Below are 22058 nucleotides of genomic sequence, written 5' to 3' on the forward strand. Positions count from 1 at the left end.
TTACATACACACACACACTCACACACAAATTTAAAAATAAATTACTACTAACTCGTACGGTGCGTCCGTATTGCTCATGTGTCCCATCCAACCGCCAATGTTGTTATGTACCTTAAAGTGTGGCGAATTCATCAAACGAAACCAGTCCGCCATTGTTCGGGCCTTTTGTAGGATACTGTCGATAAACTCCGTAGGATTCCAGCTGGCAATGTACTGGTCATGGATCCACTGGCGCCTAACACACTGGTGGTGGTGGTGCTGATGATGATGATGATCGTTGTTGTTGTTGTCATCATCATCATCATCGGCACTGGTGATGGTCGTGGTGCTGGTGCTGATAGACATGTTAGCAAAAAACACCGTATCCTGTATACAATGATTGTTAAATCGATTACCAGCCCGGCCTACATAGTCCCAGACAATCGACATGTGCGGCTGATCAAACTCATCAAAATTGGACTATCGGGGTTAATAAAAAATAACATCAAATTATCAAGGTCAAAACATAGATAGATCCCAGCCCACCCCACCCCACAGCACATACCCAGTAGGGTAGTGTAATATCCGGATAGATTAGGCGCATCTGGCGTTCAATTTCTACGGCAATCCACCGATGCCAGGGTATGAACTCCTGAAACTTGTGTGTCCGGCCCCAGTAGCGCGAATGTATCTGGGCCATACTGGCCATAACACCCTGGTCGTATAGTATACGAAATACGTGCATCACTCGCACGCGTTCATCGTGGCTGAGACATTTGAAATCTTTGCGCACGTGTAGCTGTTTGCAGGGCGCCCGTAGTGGTAGCGGCCGCTGATGATGTTGATGATGATGGTTAGGGTGGTGACCACCACCACTACCGTTAGCCGCATCCATAAAACGCTTCTGTATGTACAGGCGGACAGTGTCCAACTCATCATCGGTAAACTCAGACCTATGGGTGCACTTATAGTATATACTTTCCACACATTTGTCTATAAACTCTTTTTTTTTTTTAATTTAAGTTTTAGTATAATTTTTTTTAGTAATTATTTATTAAATTTATTTTTTTTAAAAAAATAACACTTACTATTATCATGATATTTTTGTTGTTGCTGATTATTATCATTATTATTATTATTATTTATAGTATTAGTAGGATTATCATCATCGTCAATATCAAAAGCACTGGTAGTGATAGCACAGGTAGTAAATGCTAACAGTGCTAGAAATTGAATAGTTATAGTAGTAATTGAAACTGATGGCGATAACTGTTTTAGTGATGATGATATTAGTAATAAAAACATTGTGTTAAAAAACACAAAAATAATTTTAAAAAAAACAAAAAAATATATATATATTATAAGTAAATAATTTATTTAAATATTAATTAAAATATAAATGTATAAAAAAAATTTATTTATTTATTTATTCGATAAAAAATAATATATTTTGATAATAAAAAAATATTACATTGCTATTTTTTTGTGAGAAAAATTAATTTAATTTTATGATAATAATAAAACTAACCTAGTAACAAAACTTTTTTTTAAAAATTTCCCAAAAATATAATATATATAAAAAATCTTGATTTTACATTTTTTTAAATTAATTTTTTTTCATATATACAGTATAAAAAACATTGAAAATACATATGTTATTATGTAATTATTTTTTCATCATCATGCAAAGTTAAATAAACTCATTTAGTTTAAAATAAAAATTATTAATATTATATATATATATTATATAGTATATTGTATATCAGTTTATAAAATTAAATATATTAAATATATATTATTTAATAAATTATTAGTGCATTTTTTTGTTATAATGATAATAATAATTATTATTAAATTATAGATAAAAAAAATTATGATAAATACTCATAAAAAATACTATACGGTAGTTCAAATAAAAATGATAATTATATCATTGAATTGTTAGTAATATTGAATTTAAAAAAAAAATCATTTAATACTGTAGTTAACTATACTTGTAGTAATAATAATAATATTAATGATAATTACTTTTTATTAATTTATTTATCATATTTTATTATAAGGCACATACATATTATCTATCAACTTACAATAAAATACTGTATTAAATATTATATCTTATATATATATATATATATTACTATACCGTACTGTCTTATCATATATATTAATTGATAAAATATTTTCAACAACAAAAAAATCTAATAATTAAAACATTATATCAAATAAATAATAATAATAATAATAATAATAATAATAATCAGATCAGTTGTAAATTGTTAAATAATTTTATTTATATTTTATTTTTAATTTTACCGACATATTTATTTGCATACACATTGTTATATATTACATTAGTTTGTGTACGTGTGTGTGTGTGTGTGTGTGTGTGTGTGTGTGTGTGTGTGTGTGTGAGAGAGAGAGAGAGAGAGAGAGAGAGAGAGAGAGAGAGAGAGAGAGAGAGAGAGAGAGAGAGAGAGAGAGAGAGAGAGAGAGAGAGTGAGAGTAATAGTAAGATAAGTGTAAACTTAGATATCATTTTAAAATTATCTATAATATTGACATTAAAATTATATTGTATACAATAATATTTAATTTTTTTACAGTATATCACTATATATTTAACAGTATTTATGTTATTTGTATTAATAATAACTAATGTTTTTTTTTAATTTATTAATAGATATTTCATTTTGAAAATTATAATTAATTATTATTATTTTTTGAGTTGTGGTAGTATTTGTTTTCACATGTGTTTTTTGTTTCATCAAAATAATAAAATAATAGTAAAAAATAAAATAACAAATAAATATATATATTGAATATATTTTATTTTTAAAAATATGTAATATTTAATCGTATAAAGTTATTCAATATTATTATTATTATAATAATTATTTTCAAATATCATATGATTATTTATTAATTTTTTTTAACTATAGTTATTTAATGTACTGAAATTTGAATTACATACCAGTATATAAAAATTATATTATCATAACAGTGATTTGCAATAAAATAAATTAATAATTACAACATTTTATTTGTTATTCAAATAAGTTATTATTATTATTAGTATTTAGTATTAGTAATTGATAAAACTAATAGTAAAATTCATACATTATCAAGCATATGATAATTGTTGACTAATTAATTATAAGCAACAAAAAAATTAATACTAATGTTGTGTATGATTTGCAAACTACTGTATTATTATAAATATATATAAATTTATATATTAATTAATAATAGTTTTGATATACTATAGTGAATAAAACAATATGTGATTTAGTAATAATAATAATAATTCTAATATTTTAAATTATAAATTATTTTTCGACATATAATGTAAACAACATAATAAAATAAATATTTATTTATTAAAAAAATTATTTATAATCAATTTTGGATTAACTATTATATTATCAAACAGTAATAATAATAATAAATATTATTAAAAAAAAAAAAATAAGATGAAGTGGTGGCAAAAATTTAAATTACAATTATCTGATTTAGGATATACTAAGCTAACATATACATCAATATTATTGTACATACATTTTGCATTTGTAAGTTTTACCTTGATAATTTTTTTTATATAAAAAAATAAATAAATAAAATATTTAATTTATAAAAATATATGCATACACAATAAAAATTATCTTATTATTATTATTGATTTTTTTTAATTTTTTGGGCTATAATTTATAAAATTATTTGTTAAAATTGTTTGTTTCAGTGTCTAAAGCAGGCACTGTCTGGTCCAGCATTTGTCGACTTTAGCTACATATTGGACGTACCACTGGAACAGGTGACCTATGTTCCCACATTGACATCGGCCGGCATCATAATCGGCACACTATGTAAGTGGTTATTGTCCCATATTGTATACATGACATTGTTGTACCACAAAAAAAATATTGTTTATTTTTTAAATTATAGTTAATTTTATTTTTTATTTTTTTGTGGGAAAAATATCATCAAGTACATATATTTTATATAAAAATAAACTTAGTTATACTTTAAATTAGTTAATTATTATTAGATAAACTAAACTAGCAAACTAAAAATACTATAAATAATATTAAAATTAATAGTTTATATATATATATATATAAACAAATTATATTCAATATTATAATTATATAATTACTACTATTTAGTTTAGTACAGTAGTTATTATACTTTTATATAAATATATAAACAGTACAATTGAATCGATATATATTAATAATTTTAATTTAATTACTAACTAACTAACCAAATCAGTAGGACTATTGCACCGGTATGTAAACAGACAGTTTACCGTAGTGGCCATACTGATCGTACAGAATGTGGCCAACACCATGATGCCGTTTAGCGTACATCTATGGCAACTGTATGTTTGCGCATTTTTTATGGGCCTAACGGCCAGTGCCTGGCTGGCCACCTATAATGTTTGGCTTATCGAAATGTGGCAGGACAAGTCGGTAAAAGTGCTACTATTTTCACAGCTTATGCACGGCATTGGACAGGTATGCGGCGAACAATTGGATCGGCCGTATCTGACTGGCGAACAACACCACCAACCAGTGTCGTCCCAACAAAAACATAGTACCGATAGTTCAGTGTTTTATAACTATACCGCTATGACTACTAGTACTACTACTACTAATGATAACTATACGTTATATACCGGTGCCAGTGGACCGGCAGTCCATATGGTAACAGTTGACGAAAGGCGAGCCAAACTGATTATGCCGTTTATCATCAGTGCTGGCATTCATGTTATCGGTAACTAACTATATATTATTTGGACAGTTATATTATATCATATCCATGCAATTGACTAACTGACTAACTAACCACCCAATTGATGTCTCCACCCCCACCCCCCATTAAACCTCCAGGTCCTATACTGATGCTTATAATGTTCAAAATCAAGCCCTACCGGCGCACACAAGAAATCTACAAAATTGATGAAACAGCTGAACAACAATCAGCAGATTCGGATGGAGCCGCCGCCGCCAACCGGCTGACCAGATTCGACATCATAGCCCGGGCACTGGTAATCGTTAGCCTCGGCTCTGTCCATACCATCGACTCGCTGTTGCCCGACTTTACCGTCACATATCTCCAGTACATACCCGTACACTTTACGGCATCGGATGCCGCATCGGTAACATCGGCCATATCGTCTACCTATACAGTAGCCCATATGCTGGAACTGTTGGCCAGTTTTGTACTGTCGACCGGTTGTATCATACACTTGCACTTTACAATAGCACTGGTAGCTTTCCTGTGCCTGTTTGCTGTCCAACATTCAGTTACCGGCGTATGGATTGTTTGTATAGCTACTGGGTTTGGTGTATCCATACTGTTTCCGTCGATGTTGGCCTATTTTGGCCAGTATGTACCGATTACCGATCGTATGGCCACTGGCATATGGATGGCCTGGGGTGTAGTCAATTTTATACCGCCATTTTTTATGGGACATTTTATTCAGCAATTCCCGTCGGTGTTTATCATAACAGCCGTAGCGTTGATTGTTATTAGTTTTACAACGCTTCGCGGTTTTATGTATTGGTTTCAATTGAAGCTAACTGTGCGCTGATATACTGTATTATATTAGCCACTAATCGGTAATACCTGAATAGTATTGACCAAAGATATAGGTATACAATAAAAAAAAGTAATAATAATATATTTTTTTAATTTTTTTTTTTGTTAATTACTACTAATAATTTTTTTAAAAATTGGATTAATTTTATTTATATTCACATATTTATTAAAAAAAATGTAACAAATATTTAGATTAATTATAATTAAGATCTTTTAGTACAGTATTAACCGTAAATGTCCTAACAGTACAACAACAACAAAAAATACATTTAAAACGATTGATATTATTTAAAAAAAACAATTTAAAAGCAATGATAAGTTTGTGTACAATAAAAAAAATACATTTAAAACGATTGATATTATTTAAAAAAAAAACAATTTAAAAAACAATGATAAGTTTGTGTACAATAAAAAAACAGATTAAATGAATAATAATAATAATATTTAGTCAATCAATTGATCGTATTTTAAGGCAACATTACTGTCCCCTCCCCTATCCATCCATGGACTGGACTACCGGTAATGGCTAACCATTTTGTTGTTGTTTATGTTTGATGGCTATATGTCTGCTTAAATTGCCATTTAGTTGATATGTCTTATCGCAGTCGGGCCACTGGCACCGATAGACAGTGACACCCGTATGTACGGTCATGTGTCGCAACATTTCGAGTTTTGTCGGAAAACGTTGGTCACAACCAGCGGGCCATTGGCAGCCAAACCTACCCGAGTTGTTATGCTTGAGTGTGTCAGCATCGCCGCCACCACCAGTACCACCGTGTGCTCGACGCCTGTGCTGTTCGTATAGTTGTTTTCGCGAAAACATTTTATTGCAACCCTTATAATCGCATTCAAACTTATTATTATTGCCAGTTGTTTGTCGTCGCCTGGATTGAGTTGTTTTGAGTTTGTGGTGTCGGATCCGTTGGTGTCGATCGAGTTGTAGGGCCTGTTTTGTCTGATAGGTGCAACCAATTACCGGACATTTCATCATCATATAGTCACCGTTGATGTTGTTGTTGTGTTGGTGGTCTAAGGAGTCGATTGGATGTACGAGCAAACGGTGCATATTTAGCAAATGTCTGGTCGAAAATAGCCGTTTCGGGTCACAGTCGTCACATTTGTACGACGACTTGTCACCGCAATCATCGTCATCGACGGCTGTAATGGTAGTGTTGTTTGTTATCTGCATTGTCTGATCATTTGCTGATGATTTCACTAATGCCGGATCGGTAGCTAATAAACTGGTCTCACAATCATCATCATCGGCGTCATCATCATCATCACTGTTGCTGCAGCTGTTCCTGTAGACAACAAGTTGCTGATGATGTTTGCCATAGTGTTTGCGAAACAATTGAAACTGTTTGGTACCAAACGTTTCCGTACAGCCAACCCATGGACACCTATAGGTGCCATCAGTTTCGCGACATTTTTCTGCTGTAATCAATTTGTCGGCGGCTTTCATACGATTGACGGACAGTGTTGTTGGTGTTGTTTTAGAGACAGTTGTCTTCACTTTTTTCTTGTTATTATTATTATTATTGTTATCTTTCAATGGATTCTTCATCTTCCTCTTCAATATCTTGTTTTTACCATTACATTCATGTGTCGATTGATGTAATTTCAATTGACTGGGAGCACAGGCCGAAAACGTACAGTCGTTGATATTGCACCTATAGGTTCCTCGATGTTTAGTCAGATGAAAATAAATTTGTCGTATATGTGTAAATGTTTGCGTACAGCCATCACCCCATTGGCACCGATACGTGCCATCAGTTTGTTTTGTATACAAATGTTTTGTATGTTTACTTTGTTTTCTGAAATCAATTGACGATTCTTTTAATTTTTCGTTACTTTTCTTCTTCTTCTTCTTCTTCTTCAGTACTGTTTGTTTCACTTGTTTCTTGTCTTTCAGTTTATTCATGTCTTTCGATTGATTCTTGTCTTTCGATTGATTCTTGTCTTTCGATTGATTCTTGTCTTTCGATTGATTCTTGTCTTTCGATTGATTCTTGTCTTTCGATTGATTCTTGTCTTTCGATTGATTCTTGTCTTTCGATTGATTCTTGTCTTTCGATTGATTCTTGTCTTTCGATTGATTCTTGTCTTTCGATTGATTCTTGTCTTTCGATTGATTCTTGTCTTTCAGTTTATTCTTCAATGTCTTTCTACTACCTCTTTGACGACCGATAAGTGTTTGTGTAATATGTTGTTTAGTGACACCGCTATTGTTAGTCAAATCCCTATCCTTTTGGTGTTTATTTTTATGCATACTAAGTATGTATTGATTGCGGAACCGTTTCGTACAGTCATCCCAATCGCACTGATATTTATTTCCGGTTTTAGTCTTCGTATTCAATGTTTTTGTTGTTGTTGTTGTCGATTGTCTTAATTTCTTAACTATCACTTTAGTCTTCTTCTTCATCATCAATGGTTTTCTACCTCTTCTTCCTCCAGTTCTTTGACTTTTTTGTATGATATGTTGTTGTTGTTTAGTGACACCACTATTGTTGTCGACATTATTATTATTATTATTATCATTCAAATCCCTATCCAATTGATGTCTATTTCTATGTCTATTAAGTACATATCCATTGATAAAACGTTTGTTACAGTCATACCAATCGCATTGAAATTTATAGACAATTTTAGTTGTCTTTTGATTAGTAATCAAAGATCGTTGTCTATTATTAACCATCAATTCTTCATCATCTTCTTCATCATCAGCAACAACACCATCACTGTTGTTGTTGTTGTTATAGCTATCGTTTGCATCCAAATTAATGATAACTTTATTTGACGATTGTTTGTTACAACACTTATCATCGCTTAAAAGTTGGTCATTACTACTACTACTACTAGTGGTTTGCAAACCAATTGATTTACAACTATTAACTACTAACTCATGAGTAGTTTGTGTCCAAGTGTCCAACAATAATAGACTATCCAATTGTTGTGTTTGACAACCAATTGATTTATTGTTATTAACTATTTAAAAAAATATTATAATAATTTTTTTTTTAAATAAATAAATAATATTTAAATAATAAATTTAATATTAATTTTTCTATTAGTTTCATTCATACCATTATTCAAGTGTTGACTATTATTAGTAGTTTCAATGCACTTATCTTTACTAATATTTTCAACACTACTTGTTTGGCCATCAATTGATTTGTTAACTAATTTTTGAATTATTATTAATTATAAAAAAATTTAAAAAATATATTTTTAAATAATAATTTTTTTAAAAAAACTATTAATTTTCATACCATTAGTAGTTTCAATACAATTATTATTATTATTATTATTATTATTATCTCCTATAATATCATTACCACTACTTGTTTGGCCATCAATTGATTTGTTAACTAATTTTTGAATTATATTATTATTAGTTTTTATATATATTTATATAATATTTAAATAATATTTTTTAAAAAACTATTAATTTTCATACCATTAGTAGTTTCAATGCAATTATTATTATTATTATCTTCTGTAATATATTTTTAAAAAAACAAAATAATTTTAATTAAAAAAAATACAAAAATCTTAAATTATTATTATTATTATCATTGATTACCACCATTGATGTCTATATTACCATTCAATTGATCCGATTGTTGTTTAGTTAAATCTAAAGACACGGAACAGCTGTTATTGAAATCATTCAACGATTTAATAGTTTGTTTGATTTGATTTAAATCAATAGTTAGTTTATTATTGCCATTTGAATCATCAATAAATTGCATATATTTTTCATAATTTTCAGTTAATAACTGATATCTTAATAAATCATTTGTCAAACAATTGACTTCACGTTTGAGTCGATATATCGCTGAATATAATTCATATCGACTTAAATCACATAACGATTCAAATGTTTCACACATTTAAGTACTGTATTTAAGTATCAATTACTTAATAGCTAAATATTAATATATATTTATTTTTATGTTGTTATGCAATAACTATTTGAAAACTACTGTATAAACAAACAAACAAACAAATTGTTTATATATATAAAAAATTTTTTTTTGTTTATCATATGTTTTTCAATAGTTTATAATATACTGTAATAACAGCACGTGTTTTGAAAAATATACAGATATTTATTGAATTTTAGTCTACAGTATAATACTATTAAATATAATATACATGTACTGTAAAAGTAATATACAGGTAGTTATTATTATTATTATTACCTGTATATTATTAATACAGTGTAAATGTATTTTATTACTACAATATATCAGATATTATTATGTATTATAAATACAGTGAAAAACTATTTCTCAAACAAAATCAATATATAAACGTTTAAATTTACCACACATTTCAACATTATTTCAATAGATAACGTCTTTTTTAATAATAATTTAAAAAAAAAAAAGTTTTTTTTCTAAGTATTAAAATTATTTATTAGATATTTATAATGTATATACAATTTTCATACAGTTTTCAATTAATTACATAAATAAAAAAATATCAAAATTTATTATTATTAAAACTTTATACATAATAAATATGAGCTATTAATATACAGTATATATATAATTTTACTATAATAATCAAGATAATATAATAATACTATAAATTTAATGTATACCTTAAAAATATTTATTTTTATTTTTTTTGATATAACATTTCAAACATTATGTAAACTTATGTAACAAAAAAAAAATATATTGTAATAGCTATGCAATGATAGCCTTGTGCTTAATTATATGACTTTTATATCTAATATTATTTGCTGAACTGTAATGGCATTCAGGCCACGAGCACCGGTATATACTTCTACCCTGGTGTCGGGCCATATGCGCTTGAATCGATGCTTTATTGATAAAACTTTTATCGCAATCAGGCCACGAGCACCGGTAGACAGTAGCACCCGTATGTGTGTTCATATGGTAAGTCATCGAAGCGTTTGACTTAAACCTACGATCACATCCCGGCCACTGACACCAGTGAGGACGGGGATCGACATTGGGGTTGTCCTTGTCGTGTGTTTTCCGATGTTGAAGATATTTTAGTTTAATAGTAAACGATTCGTTACAGCCATCGTAATCACAGTTAAAGTCCATTAGTTGATGGTGTAGCTGATGATGTCTAGTCAGGTATAGCCGTGTTTTGAATTGTTTGCCACATAAACTACATTTGTATTGTTTGCCGGACTGATGGACAGATTGATGTACTTTCAGATGAGTATTATCTCTGAAACGTTTGCCACAAACAGTACAGCAGTATAGCATAAGATGAGCTTTTTTATGCTTTGTTAGTAAACGTAACAGTTTTGTACGATATGTACAACCAGTTTCTGGACATTTCAGATAAGGTATGTCGGGATAGACATCGGGATGTACTACCAGTTGATGTGATTTTAACAAATTTTCGTATGAAAAACATTTCGTACAATCCGGACATTCAACTGATTTGTCCGACGAGTGTATGGTTTCATGTATTCTTAATTGACTAAAACAAGTGGCCAGAAAACCACAATCAGATAATGGGCACCGGTATGTACCTAAATGGTAGTGCCGATGTCTGAGAAAGGTTGATGACGACCCGAATGTTCGCATACAACCATCCCATGGACACCGATACGTGCCATCAGTTTGCCGGCATTTTTTGGTGTCAAACAGTTTCATGGCTTTCAGTTCATCTTCGGATTGAATTCGCTTTACTTTCTTCTTGATCTTCTGTTTCACTGATTGTCTAACTTTACTATCAATTACTTTATTATTCTTCAATGGCTTTCTTCCTCCTCCTTGTCGTCGTCGTCTTTGATGATTGTTTTGTCTGATATGTTGTTGTAGTTGTTGTTTAGTGTCGACACCCGTATTGTTGTCGACCATAGTATTGGTATTCAAATCCCTATCCAATAATTGATGTCTATTTCTATGTCTATTAAGTATATATTCATTGCGGAACCGTTTGTTACAGTCATTCAAATTGCATTGATATTTAAACACAGTTTTACTCTTTTTATTCTTCACTGATTGTTGTCTAACTTTTACCACCAATTCTTCATCACTACTACTACTACTCTGTTGTAAACCATCACAACTGTATTCTTCAGTTTCGCTACCATTTGATTGACAATTAATGTCTTCATTGATGTCTTCATTCTTATTATTATCAGATTGATTATCATCTCTACTATTAATATCAATATTATCGACATTTTCATCGACTATTGATTCACAAATAATATGACTGTCATTGTTGTCATCCAAATCAATGTTAACATTATTTGTCAATTGTTTGTCATCTCTTTGATTGTTAATATCTTCAAAATTATCAACTAATTTGTTATCGAAAAAAAATAAATTAAATGATAATAAGTTAAAATTATAATAATACTAATAATAATAAGTTATAATATTGAATACCATTTATGGTTTGATTTACATTATTGTTATCACAATTTTCATCAATTGATTCACTATTACTGATAATACTATTGATATCGCAGTCATTGATATCACTATCACTTAAAACTTCATCAATTGTTTTGTTAATATTTTGATTGCAATTATCTATAAAATCATCAGTTGTTTGACAATCACTTGATGTGTATCGTGTAATGTCTTGAGTTTGTGTCCACACATTCATCGATAGTGAAGATGTTTGACAACCAATTGATTTGTTGACTATTTTTTAAAAACAAAATAAAAATTTATTAAAAACTTTTGATAACTATTTTATTTGTTTTTATATACCGTTTGTGTCCATCAAGTGATACAATTGTTTCAATAAATCCAAAGACACGGAACACCTGTTGATATCATTCAGTGATTTAATACTCTGTTTGATCTCATTTTCATCAATAATTGTGTCATCAATTGTATCAATAAATTGCAGATATTTTTCATATTTTTTTGTTAACAATTGATATCTTAATAAATCATTTGTCAAACAATTGACTTCACGTTTGAGTCGATATATCGCTGAATATAATTCATATCGACTTAAATCACATAACAATTCACTAAATGATTGCATTGTTATTATTATTGATATTATTATTACTTAATAATCACTTAATTTAAAATATTTAAAAAAAACATTTAATACAAGTATTAATATTATTACATAATATTTATTTACATATCAATAGATTACGTTTACATTAATATTTGACTAAAACTAATAAATTTAATTAAATAAGTTTACTGTAATTATATAATACTTAAATTTTATTAACTAGATAATAATTAATTTAATTATATAATTTTAATAATAATAATGTTATAATAAACTTATTAAAACTTAACAGTAATAAACAAAAAATTAGTTTATAATAATAAAATAATATATATTACAAACTGTAATTAATTAATTTTAGCATTTTATTACTTAGTTAAATATACTAGCTAAGTTTAATTAATAATAGCCAATAAAAAAGTAATTTAATTTATATTTAAAATATTTTTTAAACTTTTTTTTAAAAAAATAAACATATATTTTATTTTAAAAAACAGTAATATTTATTGGTTTAATTGATATCTTTTGGATGATTATGTTTAAGTAAACAAAAACTTAATAAACTTATAAATTATTTATTTTTATTTTTTAAAAATAAATTTAACAGTAATACTAAATAATGTAAAGTATTATTATTATCGCGTTAACTATAAATTAGCAAATATATAAAATATAAAAAAATATTGTAAATTATTAATATCTATTTGTCGTCGACTACTATACCCTTGTGTTTCATTATATGACTTTTAAGTCTAACAGTGTTTTGTGTACTGTAATCACATTCAGGCCACGAGCACCGGTAGGTATTTTTACCCTGGTGTCGGGCCATATGCATATCATACGATGATTTTATGATAAATGACTTATTACATTCAGGCCATTCGCACCGGTAGACAATATCACCCGAATGTGTATTCATGTGGTAAGTCATCTCAGCGTTTGACTTAAACCTACGGTCACATCCCGGCCACTCACAGGCGTGCGGACGGGGATTGTTGTTGTCCTTGACATGTGATTTCCGATGTTTAAGATATAAATGTTTAATAGTAAACGTCTCGTTACAGCCATCGTAATCACAGGTATAGTCCATTTGTTGGTGATGTAGGCTATAATGATGTGTCTGGGCTTTAATCGACTTAAACTGTTTGCCACACACTTGACATTTGTGTTGTCTGATAGACTGGTGTTTGGTTTGATGATACCGAAGCAAATAATTGCTTTTAAAACGTTTACCACAATCAGCGCAAACAATTGGTAAACTATGTCCGCGTTTATGTTTATTAAATTCACCCAAAAGTTTTGTCCGATAAGTACAACCTGTTTCCTGACAATTCATATATGGTTTGTCGGGATAGGCATCGGGATGTTTAGTCAATCGATGAGTATGTAGCAGTTGTTTCGATGAAAAACATTTACGACAATCCCGGCACTCGTATGGCTTATCATCCGAATGAACCGTTTGATGTACTTTCAAATGACTGTTACTTTGGGCCATAAAATTGCACGAATCGATCGGACACTTGAATGTACCCAAATGTTGGTGTCGGTGCTTAAGAAACGCTGAACAACTGTTCAATAGTTTCGAACAGCCAACCCATGGACACCGATAGGTACGGCCATCCGGTTGACGACATTTGTCGGTATCAAACAATTCCATGGCTTTCAGTTCATCAGCCGATTTGATTCGCTTCTTAATAACAACAGCTGTCGTTGACTTTTTCTTCTTCAACTTCTTCTTCTTCGTCTTCGTCTTCTTTATCACTGTTTTATTCATTTTATTACTTGTTTTCTTTATATGACTCAATCGATGCGCTTTTAAAAGGTGGGGACTATCGGTAATATACTGACAATCGTCGTCGTAATCACACCTATAGGTTCCCTCTCTATGTCTATGCAAATGTTGTTTGAAATGTTGTAATTGTCTAAATGTTTGCATACAGTCCGTCCATTGGCACCGATATGTACCGTCCGGTTGTCGGCATTCAGTTATATTCAATAGTTTTTCCTTTTTATCGGTACTTCTCTTCTTCTTTTTCTTCTTCACTGTTTGTTTAACTTTCTTCTTGTCATTAACTTCTTCATCACTACTATTACTCTGTTGTTGTTGTTGTAAACCATCACAACTGTTGTATACATCTGTTTCGCTACCATTTGATTGACAATCAATGTCTTCATTAATATCTCTATTATTATCATTACTTAAATCATTGTTCACTTTATTTGTCTGAATATTGTTGTTATTGTTGTCTTCATTGATGACCACATTGTTTGCGACATTTTTATCGGCAATTGTTTCGCTAATATTATTATTATTATTACATTCATTGGCAGACAATACAGGTATCACTGATACATCAGTCAGTTGATTGATATCTTCAGTATTATTATTATTATTTTGTTTATCATTTGATTTAAAATCTGATTAATAAAATAAAAAGTTTTAATAATAGTTATAATTTAATTATAGTAATAATAATAATACTAATAATAGTTATTATATTGAATACCATTTATGGTTTGATTTACATTATTGTTATCACAATTTTCATCAATTGATTCACAACTGATAATACTATTGATATCGCAGTCATTGATATCACTATCACTTAAAACTTCATCAATTGTTTTGTTAATATTTTGATTGTAATTATCATTTAAATCATCACTTGTTTGACAATCACTTGATTTATATGTAATAATACTAATAATGTCTTGAGTTTGTGTCCACACATTCATCGATAGTGTTGTTGATGAAGATGTTTGACAACCAATTGATTTGTTAACTATTTTTGTTAAAACAAAATATAATTTTATTAAAAACTTTTAATAACTATTTATTATTTTTTTTATATACCATTTGTGTCTATCAAGTGATCCAATTGTTTGAATAAATTCAAAGACACGGAACACCTGTTGATATCATTCAGTGATTTAATACTCTGTTTGATCTCATTTTCATCAATAATTGTGTCATCAATTGTATCAATAAATTTCAGATATTTTTCCAACTTTTTTGTTAACAATTGATATCTTAATAAATCATTTGTCAAACAATTGACTTCACGTTTGAGTCGATATATCGCTGAATATAATTCATATCGACTTAAATCACATAACAATTCACTAATTGATTGCATTATTATTATTATTATTGATATTATTATTAATACTATTAATACTATTTATTTATTTATAGATTTTAAATGTATTTTATATTTTAAAAATAATAATTCAATAAATGTTTTCAAAACAAAACAAAAATACAGCTGTTTTTTATTATATTAACATATATTTCAATAGATAACGTCATAATATTTTATATTATTATTAGTAATAATAATAATAATAATTAATATAATACTGTATAATATATTTACAATATTTAGAAAATTAATTTTAATTAAAAAAAAACCTAACAATCAATAGATAGTAAATAAACAAAATATTTTTTTAATTATAATAATTTTTTTTTTTTGAAACTTTGTTTTGTATTAAAAATTTTTAGTTATAAAAATCACAACAATTTAACCTAAGTTTATCATATATACAGTATAATAATAATTTTATTTTCAAATATAAATTAAGTATTAATGTTTGAGCTAACATACCGGTGCCACTACAACAGGTAAGTTATGTTTATAATATACAGTATTATAAATTATAGTTACAATACTTTTTTTGTGATTTACTTTTTTTTTTTTAAAATAAATAAAAACTTATGTGAGTATATATTTCTAAAAGTTTTGTTACAATCGATATAATCATTAATGCGGCGGTAATTTTTTTTTTGTGGTCACTGCACCATTGCTATTATTTATGATATATTTTTATTAGTATTATTTATTTTACCGAAAAATTGTTGTCCACTACCCGGGAACTGGTTAGTCAACCAACCAGTCAGTCAGTCAGTCATTACAGATCCCGTTTTTTTTTAACAAATATTTTGTGTCTATTTTTTTCCTCTCTATTATCAGTGACTGGTTTGTTCATTGGTGGGGAACCGTTAGTTATTATTATTTTTGTTACTATACTTATACCAATCGGACATATAGTTAAATTCATTATTATTATTATCATTAATTTTCTTCCTCTTATTATTTACGGATACATTTACCACCACTTGTTCATCATTACCACCAACACTACTACTACTACTTTGTTGAACAATTGATTGATTGAAATTGACTTTATTTTCTGGTTTATAGTTTTCATTATCAGTAATATTATTGTCCAAATAAATTATAACTTTATTATTAGTATTATTATTATTATTGTTTGTCAATTGTTTGGCATCAGTGATATGATAATTGGTATTATTATTATCATCAGTTGTTTGCAAATCAATTGATGATATTTTTTGATTTGTATTATTATTATTATTATTAAATTCATAAGTTTGTGTCCACATGTCTAGTAATAGACTATCCAATTGTGTTTGACATCCAATTGATTTGTTAGTATTATTATTATTATTTATAGCATTAGTTTTATTGCAATTATTATCATCACTACTTGTTTGACAACCAATTGATGAATTGTTAGTCAAACTAATGTCCAGTTTATGTTTAATCATTAATTTTTTATCATCTCTTGTATTATTATTATTATTATTATTACTTTTATTACCAATATTACAATCAATTGCTATTTTTGCATCTGTTTTGACTTAAATATAAAATATTTTTTTTTTTAAATATAATTATAATACTATGAATAATTATAATATTTATATAAATAATAAACATTTTTATAATACCAGTTAATATTTCTTGTTTAATATTGTGATTAACTTTAATATCATTGAAACTATTATTATTATTACTTTGAATCAAATTATTTGTATTATCAATAGATTTAGGTTTAATATTGTCATCAGTTTGTGTCCACGTTTGTACCGATTTGTTCACTAAATTTATAAATAATAATAAAAAAAATAATATTTAACTAAATTAACAATAATTAATAATAACTTTTGTTTTTTTTAAAAAATAAATACCATTTGTGTCTATCAAGTGATCCAATTGTTTCATAAAATTCAAAGACACGAAACACCTGTTGATATCATTCAGTGATTTAATACTCTGTTTGATCTCATTTTTATCAATAATTGTGTTATCAATTGTATTACTAATTGTTTGAATAAATTGCAGATATTTTTCCAACTTTTTTGTCAACAATTGATATCTTAATAAATCATTTGTTAAACAATTGACTTCACGTTTTAGTTGATATATCGCTGAATATAATTCATATCGACTTAAATCACATAATGATTCAAATATTTCATACATTATTATATATTTAATATATAAATTGTAAATAATTGCACTTTTTTATAACAAAAAAAAAATAAAATATCAAACTATTAATATAATTAACACAAAAAAATAATACAATGTATAATAACATATATAATTTTTATGAAGAAAAATAATATAAAATTAGAAACAAAACATTTTAACACGTTTTAAAATTTAAAAAAAAAATCAAACATTAAAAAACTATTGAAACATAATTATAATAATAATAAATAATAAAATATTTCAATAGATAACGTAATTTTATTATAACCTGTTTTTATATTACCTGTAATTACCTGCTAGATAAATATACAAAATATGCTTAATATTATACTATTAGATATGATTTTGGACATTAATGATATTATTATTATTATTTTTTAAGTATATAAACTAACATTTTAAAAATATTAGTTTATAAAAAAAATAATAATCACTATTAAACTAATATTGATAATTAATATTGTTTATTAGATAATAAAATTATTTTTTAAAACATATTTATTATATTAACTATATTTTTTTTATTTTATATTATATTTTTTTCAATAGTAATAATTATAATTATAATTATAATTATTATCATTATAATTATCATTATTATTATTATCGTCATCATCATCAGTACCATCACTATAGTATGGATATCTATAATAAATAAAAAAAACATGTATTAAAAAAATAATTATTGAACAAAAATACTGTAATATTCACAAAATACATACCTAGACAGCAACCGGTTACCGGTAAAAAATACCGGTGCAGCCGATTGTTGTCTACCTATAGGTGCTGGGCGTCGCCGTCGTCGTCGCCGCCGCCGCGGTGACCGATAGTTGTACCAACCGTTATAATAATCATTATCATCGGCAACAATGTCATTGTCTTCTAGTAATGGTAACGGTATGTTCGGTGGCTGGTCGTACATGTGGTCCAGGGAACTCATAAAACTAGTATTATTATTATTACTACCGGTATTCCTATTCCTTCTAAATATACTCTTCAACCACAATGTTTTTGTTGTTGGTGTTGTTGTTGGTGAACCAAAACTACTACCAGTCCTACTATCGTCCAACCAGTCATCAGCCATACGTTTTGTTGACCACCAGTCCTTCAACCAGTTCCACAGTGACGGCCGCCGTTTGACTACTACCTGCTGGCTCTGGCGTTTCAATTGTTTGGTCAGCGGGTTATAGTGGCCAGCCTTACGATAGCCTTGGTATGGTATGTCTAGATTGTGATCGTGATATTCACGGCCCGACTCTTCTACGCTGTCTATCCGGCCGTCGGTGTCTTTCATTGATTTTTTTCTATTCATATGAGCTTTAAATATAAATTTTTTGCCGTTTACTGTAGTAGTAGTAGTAGTAATAATCGGTAGTAATAAAAATAATAGGACTTTCCGTAAAAATTAAAATAATAATAATAATAAACTTTAAATTTATTTAATGACATTATTATTATTATTATTTGAAATTATATAATATATTTACCAATTAATACTAAATAAGTGCATAATGTAATTAATTTAGCATTTTTTATCATTAGTAAAAAATTAAACATTATTATTTTATCATCATCAATAATAATAATAACTTTAATATTATTTTATTTATTTATTTTTAATGGCAGACATTTAAATTAATTAAATATATAATTAAAAAAATTTATTTGTAAACAATATTTTTATACAAATAGTATTAATTAATTATTTTCTAATATAATTACCGGTAAGTGTTTTAATTTTTTTGATTTTAATAATATATTATTGTCTTTATAATAATGTATTAATATTTTAGTATATAATTTACGTAATATTTTTTTAAAAAAGTTTTTTATTTATTTAAATTCAATTTAAAAAAATACATATTAATTATAATTAAGTAATAAATTCTCACTAATAAAGTTATAACAATCACAATATGTATAGAAATAATTGCTTAAATAAATAATAAAATAATACAAAAAAAAATTAAATATTTGTTATTAAATCATAATTAATTAATTAATTAATAATTATTATTATTATCCAAAAATAAGTACCGTAAATTGTAAAAAAATGATATAAATAATAATAATAATTACTATTATATTGATAGTATAATATTTGGCAGTAAATTTGATTATCTAAAAAATTATTATAATAATAATAATACAAATTAATATTATTATTATTATTATAAATCACAATAACAAAATTGATTTCAATTCAATTCAATTATAAAAAAATTAAATAGTTGTCTAAAACAACAACATTAACAACAATAATAATAACATTAACAATGAGAGTATCATTCAATAAAGTGGTTAATCAATTACCGCTAATTGTTGATTAACTAAATTATCGGTAATTAATTATTTGTTTTTTAAAAAAAATACCTATAAATCGTATAATTATTAATATAAAAATAAATAAATATTTATTTTATATAAATATAATGTAAATATTATTTAAATAGGAACTCATAATTTGTACGGTACGGTATATTATCCGCACATATATATATATAATTATTTGGCACTATAACTGGCACTACCGGTACTAGTATTACTACTACTCTGGCCAGTAAACCGTTTACCGCCCAACAGTATTGTCTTCAATCGGGGACATTTTCCGATCCATTCCTCTACGGCCCGGTCGGTAATCTTGGCCTGACATCCGCTAATACAAATCGATTCCAATTGAGGTAATTTGGCCAACTGTTTGACCGTTTGATCGGTCATCAGATCTTTGGCCCGATAGCTATAGATCAGCAGATCCCTGAGTTTTGGTAAATGTTTGTCGATATTGTAGAAAAATATATCGTTAACATCGATGTCCATGAGTTTCAAGTGTGTTAACTGTCGACAGGCAGTCAATGGTTTACATTTAAAGTGTAGGTCACTGTCGTCGGCGGTCAGATCGCCAACACTGCCGGCATTACTGATAAATAATGTCGAATAGTATAGACTAAGGGACAGTCGTTTCAGACTTTTGTAGTATTTCATCGATTCGAGTACCTGACGGGCCATTAGTTTGGATTTCAGTGATAAATGTAGATTCAATTCAATCAATTGTTTGCATTCGGTGGCTACCGATCGGAGAATATCGGGTAAACCCATTTCGGGTGTATGTTGTGCGTAGCTGTCGATCAGGAGGTGCCTCAAATTGGCCAGTCCTGAGATTTGGCCGCACAATACCCGCGTGAGGCTGCCATTGGTTGTCAGTTTCAGATACTTTAGTGACGCGGAGTTGGTTTTCAAATATTTTTTCAATATATGAATGTCGCCGTTCTTATAGTTGATGGCCAGCCGTTCCAGTTGATCGAAAAAACATTGACTATCGGCATAGATATGGCACAGATTTAAGGCTGAATTACCGTCAAACCAGCGGACATTCGGACACAGTTTGAGTACCGATAGTGGCCGATCTCTGTCGGCTTTTTTCAAACTAAACGGAAAACAACCGTAGATTGTTATGGCGTGAATGTCGGGTCCAAAATGTTCAAATAGTTTACGATAGGACTCAAAGTTGGCCACTGCTGGATAGTGGCGATCGTTAATCGATAGTATAATACGCTCGATTCGGGCACAGTTGGCCACTATTGTGTCGACAATCGAGTCGATGTTGGCAAAATCTTTCAGTCGTTTCAAATCGATTACCCGTATTGCCCGACATTTGCGCAACAAAGTGGCCAATCTGTCCAAATGCATGATCGGCAACGGTTCCAGAATCAAGTCTTTTGTTGGCCGCTGAATCAGCGACCAGTTGTTAGTTTGTTGTTTGATTGACTGTCCACTACTGGTTTTCGCCACCGCCGCCGCCTCCGTAACTGATATTTTGCAGGCGTCTACTGTATCGTTGGCGGTCACCTCTCGTTGTTGTTGTCCAATAGCGGCGGTTGATGTCTCCTTATGAAAGTCTATGCGTGACTGTCGTCCGTCGGCAACTTTTTTGACACAACCAGCGGGTGGATTGTTGGCCACAATATTATCCGGCGCTAATTGTAAGCTATTATCTCCGCCGCTGCCGTTATCTTCATAGATGTCCACTAATAAAAGTTGATCCGATTTTACATCATTTGGCGGCACAACAAGATTGGCAGTACTTGTTTGGCTATTATTATTACTACTACTACTACTGGATGATTGTTCCCCGAAATTGATGGCCGATTTTGTATCACTATCGGTGACCATCAAACAATCAGTAGATGC

General features: G+C 28.4%; 4 protein-coding genes and 1 long non-coding RNA gene across 5 annotated transcripts; 1 reads left to right on the forward strand and 4 right to left on the reverse strand.

Moving 5' to 3' along the window:
• Positions 1-3452: 3452 nt before the first annotated feature.
• Positions 3453-5572, forward strand: LOC128959622 (uncharacterized). The gene is made up of 4 exons (XM_054305616.1): positions 3453-3548; positions 3719-3842; positions 4249-4752; positions 4869-5572. Exons 1-4 carry the CDS (start codon positions 3453-3455, stop codon positions 5570-5572), a joined length of 1428 nt encoding a protein of 475 aa, XP_054161591.1.
• Positions 5573-6069: 497 nt separating this feature from the next.
• LOC128959624 (myb-like protein D) lies at positions 6070-8847 on the reverse strand. Its single transcript, XM_054305618.1, has 3 exons — positions 8835-8847; positions 8664-8759; positions 6070-8565 (listed from the first exon to the last, which is right to left on the reverse strand). Exons 1-3 carry the CDS (start codon positions 8845-8847, stop codon positions 6107-6109), a joined length of 2568 nt encoding a protein of 855 aa, XP_054161593.1. The 3' UTR covers positions 6070-6106.
• A 46-nt stretch (positions 8848-8893) lies between these two features.
• Positions 8894-9302, reverse strand: LOC128960499 (uncharacterized). Its single transcript, XR_008484590.1, has 3 exons — positions 9185-9302; positions 9038-9076; positions 8894-8948 (listed from the first exon to the last, which is right to left on the reverse strand). It is a non-coding gene; the product is annotated as an uncharacterized LOC128960499 (long non-coding RNA).
• Positions 9303-10277: 975 nt separating this feature from the next.
• On the reverse strand, positions 10278-12315 carry LOC128959660 (zinc finger protein 665-like). Its single transcript, XM_054305663.1, has 3 exons — positions 12303-12315; positions 11973-12233; positions 10278-11884 (listed from the first exon to the last, which is right to left on the reverse strand). The coding sequence occupies exons 1-3, from the start codon at positions 12313-12315 to the stop codon at positions 10278-10280; spliced, it is 1881 nt and encodes a 626-aa protein (XP_054161638.1).
• Positions 12316-13267: 952 nt separating this feature from the next.
• On the reverse strand, positions 13268-19164 carry LOC128959661 (zinc finger protein 62-like). Its single transcript, XM_054305664.1, has 2 exons — positions 18711-19164; positions 13268-14940 (listed from the first exon to the last, which is right to left on the reverse strand). Exons 1-2 carry the CDS (start codon positions 19162-19164, stop codon positions 13268-13270), a joined length of 2127 nt encoding a protein of 708 aa, XP_054161639.1.
• Positions 19165-22058: the final 2894 nt, after the last annotated feature.

The sequence above is a fragment of the Oppia nitens genome, unplaced genomic scaffold (assembly GCF_028296485.1).
Source record: "Oppia nitens isolate AA-2021 unplaced genomic scaffold, nextdenovo-longstitch-racon4-pilon3 scaffold4_pilon_pilon_pilon, whole genome shotgun sequence".
In the NCBI taxonomy this organism is placed as follows: domain Eukaryota; kingdom Metazoa; phylum Arthropoda; class Arachnida; order Sarcoptiformes; family Oppiidae; genus Oppia; species Oppia nitens.